At 33.5% G+C, this 11,816-nt stretch overlaps 1 protein-coding gene across 1 annotated transcript; it reads left to right on the forward strand.

The window, feature by feature from the left end:
- The first annotated feature begins 8,461 nt into the window (after positions 1 to 8,461).
- Positions 8,462 to 11,402, forward strand: LOC144545351 (uncharacterized). Its single transcript, XM_078293945.1, has 4 exons — positions 8,462 to 8,557; positions 10,300 to 10,401; positions 10,772 to 10,926; positions 11,228 to 11,402. Exons 1-4 carry the CDS (start codon positions 8,473 to 8,475, stop codon positions 11,351 to 11,353), a joined length of 468 nt encoding a protein of 155 aa, XP_078150071.1. The 5' UTR covers positions 8,462 to 8,472; the 3' UTR covers positions 11,354 to 11,402.
- The last annotated feature ends 414 nt before the right edge of the window (positions 11,403 to 11,816 follow it).

Consider the following 11,816-nt stretch of genomic DNA (forward strand, 5'->3'; position numbering starts at 1 on the left):
AATCAGATCATAATAGATCGACACAACCTACAACCATACCAGCATGCAAATCACTCAAGTCACATCAATTCGAGTTTAATTTGATTGGGCTATGCAAATGCTATACACAATTCAATGATGCAATCAATGATATTCAACATGACAAACGAAAACACAGTTTAATTCCTGAAAATAAAGTATCAAACAAGTCCAAGAATCCCGCACCTTATTATGAGGAGCGTACCGCTTAGTTACGGATCAGGCGTCTCGAATTACCTCGCGATATCTTGCTCGACTGAGCCTACACCTATATTATACGATTACTTGGTTTAGTTCGGTTACATTCTCAAAACTTAAATTCCAAAAGCCGTCTTTCAATTCGTCAATTCTTTTATACCTTTCGACTCATTTATAATCATTTTAATTCAAGTCCAATTCCAAAATTATATATATGTGGTCGGCCCTTATATAAACTTTCACCTTATTACACTTTGGTCCATTGGACGTATCAATTATTTTATTCCAATTCAATTTAATTAAAGACCCATAATTTAGTAAAGGTTTAAGCCTCCTATTTAAAATTTACAATTCATTTCAGGTTCATTATAACTATTTTCACTTTCAAAGCCCATGTATAAAATTGTCATGCATGTCATACATTTTAATCCAATGGCCTACTTATTTAATTTAGTCCAATGCATACATAAACAAAGGCCCCCAATTCATTTAATCAATTCATCCACAAGGCATAACAGTTTTGTATTTAATTGAAATAATCAACCAAAGTTTTGCAATAATTGCAATAATTGAAATATGGTCCCTGTCAAGTTTCTCTCCTAAATAAATTTCTACAAGGGCTGGTTTCTCACATAATCAACCAAAGTTTTGCAATAATTGAAATATGGTCCCTGTCAGGTCAAATGCTGGTAATCATGCTAAATTCAGCACCATACCAGTAGTATACTGGGCTGGTACCACTGGTACCAGCACTTCGCCATTCATACAACACAACACAGCCATGCACAATAAAACCAGCAAAACAGAGACAAGCATAGGTCAGATACAAGGCACCACATTCACCAGCGAAACCAGACAGACAAACCAGAATCAGATCAGCACCAACCAGTAAAACAGAAACATCTCACAAGGCACAAGCCACAAGTCAGCACCTTTGCCGGGAAAATCAACAACCCGAGCAAAAAGGTGTAATTAACTACAATTCCCTCAACAAAATACAATCAATTGAACAAGATGCTCGATAATTTATCCGATTAGAGCTAGCCTGGTATGGAGAGAGCAAAGGGGAAAGGGGAATCGACACCGGAGCAATAACAACCCGCAATTAACACGGCTCAGCACCAACCAAGCATCAGAATAGCACCAATCAAGCACCGAGACAGCACCAAGCCAACACCAGCATGGCACCAAGCCAACCCCGAGGCAGCACCACGCCAACACCAGCACGGCTCCAAAAAAGCACCAAGGCAGCACCACGCCAACACCAACACGGCACCAAGTGAGCACCGGGACAGCACCAATCAAACCGAGGCAGCCCATATCCTCAACCCTAGAAACTAGGGTTTCATGGGAGGGGAGGGGGGCAGAAACCAAGAGAGAGAGGGGGCGGGCCGTGGCTCTCACGGGCAGAGAGGAAGAGAGGAGAGATCAGAGGCGGGTCCGGTGGGGTTCGCCGACGACGGAAGAGGGGGCGGAGAGGGGGGGGCGGAGCCCCTCTGTTTTCTTTCTTTGGCGTAGAAGAGAGGAGAGGGGAGGGGGTCTCACGGACAGGGAGGGAGAGGAGAGAAAGAGAGAAAGGTTTTATTATTTGGACTGCTTTAAGATTCGTGCTGAACATATCTAAACGGCTTGAGATTTTCCAAAAAGTCACGCAAATATGAGATATCTCGGAGGTGAATTAATTTGAGGGTGGACCCGAACTCAAAATTTGATTTGGTTAATTCCAATTCTTTAATATAAAACAAACCTTGAGATTGGTGCTAGATGAAAAATGAACGTTTGAGATTTTCCAAGAAAAACAAATATATATACATAAATGTATATGGTGCAAAGTCATTCCTGAATGTTAATTATGAATTATTCTCTTGTATAACTTCGAATTCAAGTTTTGTAAATTTGTAACTATGTTCGCACATAAAATTCGTATATTTATTTCTCAATTTAAGATTCGAATAATTTGATTTTTCCTTTTATATAATTATATATATTCAATTTTAGAATTCGAATAAATCGATATCGGATAGTATCTATGTCTATATATATACATATCAAATCAAATTCTTAAAATTCTCAAATAAACGAAATCGGTAACTTTTATATAATTTATCTCGTACGAATGATTTCGTATAATTATATTCTTACTTAGAATTAAATTATTTATTTATTCACACGAATCTAATTAAATAAATTTCTTCTTTTTCTAACAACTTAAAGAAATTTGTCACGGATTTTCTGAGTTTCTAATTTACCGAATAATTATAATTTTATTCCTAGTGCTATATTTTATTTTATTTCTAAATCTCTAAATTTTGTTATACATAATTTCATACATTATTTATATTACGAAATTTTAGTTCCGTTTTAGTCGGTCAGAAAATTTCTGAACGATCGTTAAGTTAATTAAACTTTTTATTTAAGTCAATTGATCGATTTATCAATTTAATCAAGTTTTAAAATTTCAGAATGTAACAGGTACAAAATCAATATTTTTAGAAGATTATGGACCACCCAAAACAGTGATTTATTTTACCTATCTAAAAAATAGTAAATTAATTTCAAAAAATATAAAATTTTGTCTTCTAGCATCTCTCCTCTATATTATGCACCTTAAATTGAAATGGATGACAGAAAGTCGTGCGGCTGAGATTTATTGATCTAAATTCGGATTGAATCTGAGCCATCTAAACAAATAATTAGCCTTCCTTTGATTAAATACATCTTTTATATGTGTAGAAATCTAAATTTAGTTCAAATAAGACCCGCTACATGTATAGCCACACATCTTGTCACAAATATTTTTATTCTGCACCGTTGGATCTGAATCAAAAATCGTGCAGATTGAATCTCAGATATGCAATTCTTTTCGCTAGAGCTGCGCCTCTTTCTCCAACAATTTTTTTTGTTTGTCCCATCTCCTTCCCCGATCCCTTCCCCGCTCCCTTCTTCCAAAAAAAGGAAAAACCCTAGAGCGAGCGAGAGAGGAGGAGACAGGACTCCGTCGATCCGCTGTTCTACCTCCCCGACATCCTCTCTCCGCTGTTCTCCGATGAGACCAACACGATGTTGTTCTCTCTTGATTCCGATCCCTTCTTCACAACAAGAAGAAAAACATAATCGCCGTTGTTCTCTCTCGATTCCGACTTGTTGTCGCTGCCGGCTCGGGCTCCGCTCAGGAGAGGAGACCACTGAACATGGAAGGGAACTTCGTTGGTGAGAAGAGCAAAATCTCTATCTTCACTTTGTACTAAGGTTTGGCATTTTCTGTGAAGGACTCTTTGTACAGATTTAATGCATATAAATTTTATACAAAGGTCACGGACATAACTTTGGTTCCTTCCAAAATTTAGTAGCATTCCTTTTGTTTGGCATCTGAGAGATGTATTGGAAGTAGTATCTATTAGAAAGGATTTGGTATTCAGATGTTTTAAATCAATTAATGCGCTCAGGAGGCCGTCAAGTCTTACGTAAGCCTAATTTTTTTTTTTCAGAATTGCAAATTTGCAATTTTATTTGTTATAAGTGGAGGATGGTTATTTCGTATGATAGTACCAGAATTAAAGGTTCAAACTCTCTCTCTCTCTCATTCTAGAATTTAATTAATGTCATTTAATTAAGGCCTGAGGATTATACTGGTTTAGGGTTTATACTGGTGCCATTAAATTAATATCTTTGAAATAATCAGGGTGGCAGTACCAACCGGCTCCGATTCCAACAGTTCAATTGGTAGAATTAAATAAGAACATTAAAGAGATCATGCATTGACTCTAGTCTTGGGACAAATGTGAATGTGATGGTGTAATAATTCATATTCCGATCAATGGAATAGGCATTTTGCATTTAAAAAAAAAAGAATTAAATAAGAACATTGAATGGGATCAATTAATATTCATTTTTATTATTTTTGTATTTATATATTATTTTATATAATTTAGAGTAAAATTAAATATCATAAATATTGTAAATTGATTCCCTTCTCAATATGAAGTTATGAACTTTTTATTTGACCACCATATATAATTCAAAAAACTAACTCTACTTCTAAAAATATGTGTATCTGAGACATTCCATACAAATTTATGAGATACGCACACTCTCAGAATCAAGTTGGCCCAAAAATCATTTCCTTCGGTATCTTCCGCTACTTGGGCTGAAAATTATTTCAATAGGGATATGCAGTACATGTCACATCTTTAAATCTACTTGGCCCAAAAATCATTTCCTTGTCGGCTGCATTTTTAGCCGAAATCAAACTACGCCAATCTCTGCTATAAATTAAACCATATTTCCCTCTTTTCTTCATCATTAGATTGAGGCCCTTATAAATCCCATTTCATTAATTACTTGTGTTCGGTCCGTTGTTGGATATATATACCATTTATGTTGCAAAATGTATTGCTGAAATGTGGAATTATATTACGCAAAATAATTAACAATACTAAAGATATAGGTTTTTTTTTTAATTAACATGATATCAGTATTATGGAGCATTAGTACACTAGCTAGATTTATGAGTTCAAAACTGATATTAAATTCTCTTGTGATAGCGATCCGCTAACATATATAGGTTGCTAAAAATAGGTTGGTCTGGGCCCTTCATTAGTTATCAGATATTTTTCTAGGAACGTTGAGGTAAATTAAGTCATCATATATGATATAGAGATTTGTGCATTGCCATCTAACTAATTTTAATATAAAGATGAGAAGTATTTAAGTTGCTCACCTTTTAATACTCATGACACTATTGCTTTCAAACTTATAACTTCCTACACAAAATACTCTGTCTTTAAGTATTAGATCATGCGAAGTATTTAATTAGTCTTCACTTTCTGACTTAGGAACCACCATGAGACATGTAACTCTTATTTTGGATGATCCATTATCATTTAGACAATGATTTTGTGTCTATCTAAAAAAATAGTAAACAAATTTCAAAAAATATAAATTTTGGTCTTTAAACATATTTTAATATGAAGATCATGTTGAGCGATAAGTTTTGTCACAGCCAGATGGTCGTATAATTTCATTCCGGTTTTGCTTTTTTTTTTTTTAAGAAAATTAATTAGAAAATAGTACTAATTTTAGAGTAGAACTAGGGTGCTCTTAAGCTCACCAAAATTTTGGTGAGCTTAACTCTAACTCATCAAATCGATTTCAAATGATAAATCTGAACCGTTGAAACCCGCCTATCTTACGTGTGATGCATTTACATGTGAAATTTTAAAATATTCGAATTAATTTAATATAAAGTCAAGCGGTCAAAAACGTTCAAAAAATGAATACACTAAAATTAATTTATTAACCTTCTAATTTTGACCGCTTGACTTTATACTAAATTAATTCGAATGTTTAAAAATTTCACATGTAAATGCATCACACGTAAGATAGGCGGGTTTCAACGGTTCAGATTTATCATTTGAAATCGATTTGATGAGTTAGAGTTAAGCTCACCAAAATTTTGGTGAGCTTAAGAGCACCCTAGTTCTACTCCTAATTTTATATAAATTTTCAGTGCTATGCATAAAAGGTTGGGGAGTGCTCAGAGAATTCAAATCCCCTCATGTTACGAGACTGAGTACAATTGAATCGGAAAATTGTTTTTTATTTATTTATTATTTATTTTTTAACTTGACACAAATCTCAAAGCACAAATAATACTCCCCCTGAGCCATTCCGAGCAAGCACTGGCTGAGAATAAATCTAGACCGTCCGTTTGCAATTGTGTTGAGTCAGGTACCTCGGAGGATACGGATCCGAGCTCAGAGCTGGGGAACAATTATATATTAATAAATCACAAAATTATATATTGATAAATCAGAGCTGGCTCACGATGTCGACCACAAAAGGTATTGATAGGTATGATTTAGAAATAAAGATATTAATAAATCACCAAATTATATATTGATGATCGGTGGTTTGGACCTTGTGATATCCATAAATAAAAGATGGCTGCATGCGTCAGATTAAGTATTGAATAAAAATCAGGGTCATGCCCTCATTTGTATTGAAATCAGGTTCAGTTACATAAGGGTAGTAACTACCAGTAAATAAACACAAAGAAAAAGCTCAAACATTTGAGCTGTTGCAATTTAAAAACAGTAAAGACAGTAAAGGAAATACTTCGAAAAATAAGGGGTAAAACTGTAAAACTGCGCCTGTTAATAGGTGCTGAAGTTTGAAGCTGTTGTTGTTGCCGAAAAGATTAAGTATGGTTGATGTATCATAATTGTATCAGATTCAGACATGATGTGAGAATACTAAACACGAGTGATGTGGGAATCTATATTTTATTAAAAAAAAAATGAGTACTCAAATGCAAATTCTAGTTCATTGAATTAATTAGCAGATTCGGAATAGAATTAAAAAAACTGGCTTATGAGTTGCACATGCAAATTTTATATTTTTAAAAAATGTTCCGTGATCTCTGTACAGAAATTTTATATTTCCGTAATGAATCTTTCATGGAAGTAACCAAATGTGGAAAAGTTGCATAGACACCCCCTACAAAATAAAATATGAAGAAAATTCCTTCATTGAGCTATCCCCCTGAAGTTAAAATCAATATCAACCCCAAATTTGTTGTAGCAAGCATAACACAGCCACTTTGGAATCAACAGGTTGTCAATTAAATGTCAGGTCTGTGAAATGTCCAGTACACATCAAATTGACGTTTATTTTTAGGTTAATCAAAATTAAAATATTCCGGTAGTGTTCGAGTTACGGGTGTCAACGGGTACGATAAGAATCGGGTAGAAGCATTTTCATACCCGTACTCATTACAAATTGTTCTTTTTCATATCTTATTCTTACCTACTATATATTATCGTACACGTATATATCAATTTTTGCATAATTGATCTTTTTTTTTTTTAATTTATCCGTACTTGTACTCAATAAGTTTATGAAGAAAATCCAACTCATATTCTTTGAGATATATCAACTTTTGCATGACTGACGTGTAAGGTGCCTATTTAAGATAGCGCAGGCACCGGTATTATTTGTGCTTTAAGATTGATACACAACGTAATTAAACGGTTGCAATTTTCCAAAAAGACACTCGTAGTTCTGCTAATTTGTAGTGTTACACATGAGCTAATAAAAAATATTATATTTTCACTGCATGTGGCACGATGTTGTCATTTATCCATAATATCTCTGCACACACCATGTGATCTGCACAGAAATTTAACATTTATCCATATCTCTTCACACACCATGTGATCTGCACAGAAATTTAATAGGGGTAGATTAAATAGAGGTATTTCAGCGGATTCACAATTGAATCTAGCTGTTTGATGGATTGTAGGCCTACGGGCCATGTAAGAATAAAAAAATAATAATAATAAATAAATAAATTATATTTCCGTAATGACTCTTTAGAGGAAAAGTTGCAGAAGCCCCCATTAAAATAAACAAACATGATAATAGTCCTCTCTGTAAATTTATCTGAACAATTTAACGATTGCCACGCGTTACGCATGTTGATACCTATAAACACAGTGTTGATATTTAATATATAAAGTATTTATATTTGAATAGAACTAGATTGTTCTTAAGTTCACTAAGTTCTTTGATAAATTTAAGTCTAAAAGCCATCAAATTGTCTTCAAATAATAAATTCGAATTGTTGAAATTCGTCTACTTTACGAGTGATGCGTCTATATGTGAAAATTTTAAACATTCGAATTAATTTAGTATAAAGCATGTTGATACCTATAAATACAGTGTTGATATTTAAGATATAAAATATTTATATTTGAATAGAACTAGAGTGTTCTTAAGTTCACTAAGTTATTTGATGAATTTAAGTCTAAAAGCCGTCAAATCGTCTTCAAATGATAAATTCGAACTGTTGAAATCCGTCTACTTTACGAGTGATGCGTCTACATGTGAAAATTTTAATCATTCAAATTAATTTAGTATAAAGTTAAGCAGTCAAAATTAGAAGGTTAATAAATTATTTTTAATGCATTCATTTTTTAAATGTTTTTTGATCTTTTGACTCTATGCAAAATTAATTTTAAAATTATTAATTTTTACATGTAGACTTATAACTCTTAAGGTAGACAGGTTTCAAACGGTTTGAATTCATTATTTGGAGTTAATTTCATAAGTTTTAGGCTTGAATTCACCACAAAACTTGATAAACTTAAGAACACCCTAGTTCTCCTCTTTATATTTAAGTAGCATATCTTCTATACCCAATTATAACTCTCCGCTTCTCATCTTTCTCCTTTCAGAATAATAAAGAACAGGAAAATGACGAAACTTCTGATTCTCTCGTTGGTTCTTCTGGCTTCAAGCCTTGTCTCTTCTACTGTATATATCGATGTCAGCTACTGCAGTAAGTTATTTTTTAGATCTCTCTCTCTGATTTGTTTTGATTTGGTATATTACCAGATATTTTGGTTAGGATAGGATTAAAATAAAAAATTTAATATTGCAAAGTCCTCTTGAAAGCTAATTTATTCTTTGGTTTATAAGTGTAACTCTTTGAACAATGTGGAAATGATTCCGTCCTATTTAATTAAGTCAAATTTGAACTCAAGCAATCTTATATCTTACAATGTATAACTTAACGGTTTAAAGAGCAATTAATAGAATTTCAATCATATTTTATTTTGGCACTCAGTCTGGCAAGAGGCTGGCCTATATATATATTCAAAGCATATAACAAGGAGGTCCCAAATTAATATCCATATTATAACCGTATTAATTTTTTAACACCTTCCTGAACGAATAAACGAAGTAACAGGCTGTTAGCAAGTAATTTGTCTGATACCTGTATTACGCATGTATTTTACGAATTTTACCAATGATACACAATTTTTATCAGTATTATCGGATGAATTAAAGAACTTTTTGTTTGTTTATGTGAGTATCTGTATATTAGTTTTACATTTGCATCATCCATCGCAAAATCAAAATCGGACTCGGAATTTGTCACTAGGGGCAGATCCATGATTTTTGTCTAGTAGACAAGACACTTGTGAGTCGGATTTAAATAACTAGTCTAATTCAAACCCATTAGCTAATCGAGCACTAGATAAAAAATAATACTCTAATTTATTTTGTTCAATGCTCTAACTTCTAATTCTAATTACCAATTAGAATTCAAAAAAATATTTTAATTTTAATTATAATGATTAATCAGAATTCTTGGCCTATATATAGATAAAAATCCGAATCAGTCAAATATGATAAAAATCGAAAATATATTAATTTGTCAATAAATAATATCAAGACAAAATATTACATTAAAATTATCCACTTATATATTATAATCTACTTGTATCCTCTTTATTTAGTAATGCAAATATATATATATATAGAGAGAGAGATGGACTTGGGTGAGACGTGGAGTATACGCGTTTGGTGCTCCATGGTACAGTTTAGCCATTTTGAAAATTCAAACAACCGACCCGAACCGCTCAACACGATCTCCATATTGAAATGTGCTTGGAGACCAAATTTTACATTTTTTGAAATTTTTTTACTATTTATTAAGCCACTTTGAAAATCGCTGATCCGGTGGTTCAGAAATTTTTACTGTTTTTTACTGTTCACCCGGATTTTCAGACTTTCAAAAATGCTTAATAAATAGTAAAAAATTTCCAAAAAATGTAAAATTTAGTTTCCAAGCACATTTCAATATGGATTAAACATCTAACGGTTCGGATCGGTCGTTTGGACTTTCAAAATGAAAATACGGCGTGAAGTATAAACGCGTATACACCGCGTCTCACCCAAGTCCATCTCTCTCTCTATATATATATATATATATATAAAGGAAAAAAAATCGTTGAAAGAGGCTCAATTTACTTAGTCCCACATGGAAAGCAAATACAGTACATACATTTATATACTAGCAACTTCTCTATCTAATAGGATTGCTATTGTTGGGCTTGCAGTGTAAAATGGTTATTATGGGCCGAAATCATCTACTAGCAACTTCTCTATTTAATAGGCCCTCGTTTTGTTTTCTCTTTTCAGTACACTTTTTAAAGTACAAAGATATGAACATTCGGTACACTTTTTGGTCCCCTAAAATTTTTCTCTGACTCAAATATTTGTTCAATACTACAGATAATAATGCGGATTATGCTGTTAAAGTCAATGGACTTGGGATCAACCCATTTCCAGTCAAACCTGGCAGGGAGACAACCTTCACCATCTCAGCTTCTACTGGTACAAAAAATTATAAATAAGTTATCAGTTTGCATACCAGCTTGGCAATTGTGATATTGGCACGCACTAGCTGACGTATAAGGGAACAAAAGCAGCTTTTATGTTGCAATTTTTTCTTTGCTAGAAGTTGGGCAAAGCAAGATGTCTTGTGCTAGTGTGTTGTGTGAGGTTGCACCTGTTCTTTTTGTATGGTTCAGTATTACAGTAATCGGACACAGGTCACTAAAGAAATGCTTAAAATCATTGCTATTTCACTCAAACCTATTGCTAGCTGCTGCGTCTGTTTCAGATGCATTTACTAATAAATGATACATTTTTGTCACTTGCTTCTCCCAATTTGTTACTGTGATAATTCTATTTCCTATTGCAGCTGAGAACATAACAAATGGGAAGCTGCTGATGGATGTCGAAATCTTAGGCATCCATATTCAACAGACTATAGACCTTTGTAAAGAGACTTCGTGCCCAGCCACCGGCAATTTTGTACTAGTTCACAAGGAATCATTACCTATTCTCAGCCCTCCTGTAAGAATTGTTTGGAATATTCTGTAGATTACCATTTTTGTCTACTCCCTTAAGGGGACCCATATTATTTTTTCTGTTAGGTGTACAGTAATAGCAGTCTCATGAGGTTTCAACTGGATTACAGTATGTCTGATACTCTGATTACATCAGGGATATAAATATATAATACTAATTCATTGTGCAGGAGTACACTAGTGATACCAAGAGTTGTTTTATACTTGTATATGCCATATGATATCATTGTATTCCATATTATTTTATAATAGTTTGGCATATTTTCATTATAATGTTCTTTCTACAGGGCACATACAAGAATGTAATGACAATGGTTGGAGAAGACGGGAAGAAACTGACATGCATCACCTTTGACTTCCATATCTATTTCTCGCTGATTGCTAAAGATATACAATCTTCTGCTTTGTATTAATTATTAAATCTTGTAGTAGTGTTGAAGTTTTACTGTCATTCCTTGCGCGTATCAGTACTTCTCTGCTGTTGACTCTTTTGTACTTTGCATCTTATTCTAATGGAAGGGCTTATGCCTATTTTTCCAAAAAAATAAAATATATATAAGCAGTTTGTATAATATGTGTTGTTATAAGCGTAGTAGGAAATATCGACTGATACCGATACGGATCGGCTGATACGTATCGGTATCGGCCGAGTCCGATCCGATCCGATCCTGAGCCGATCCTCACGTAACAAATCATAAAAAAAAAAACTCCGATCCTGAGCCAAGCCTGAGCTAATCTTGAGCCGATACTCCGATCCCGTATCGGTATCGGCCGGGACTGATCCCGATCCCAATACCGATAATTTCTACTATGGTTATAAGTTTAATCACTGTCTAACAATATGTTTCAAAATTCAAATTATGTTACCACCTTGAA

This window comes from Carex rostrata, chromosome 27 (assembly GCF_964058835.1).
Source record: "Carex rostrata chromosome 27, lpCarRost1.2, whole genome shotgun sequence".
Lineage (NCBI taxonomy): Eukaryota > Viridiplantae > Streptophyta > Magnoliopsida > Poales > Cyperaceae > Carex > Carex rostrata.

What these genes read in the sequence shown, in the direction of transcription:
- LOC144545351 (XM_078293945.1), top strand. Translation starts at nt 8,473, where the DNA reads ATGACGAAACTTCTGATTCTCTCGTTGGTTCTTCTGGCTTCAAGCCTT. An exon ending in TATCGATGTCAGCTACTGCA is followed by an intron (nt 8,558 to 10,299) that starts GTAAGTTATTTT and finishes TCAATACTACAG; the next exon opens with ATAATAATGCGGATTATGCT. An exon ending in TACCTATTCTCAGCCCTCCT is followed by an intron (nt 10,927 to 11,227) that starts GTAAGAATTGTT and finishes TTCTTTCTACAG; the next exon opens with GGCACATACAAGAATGTAAT.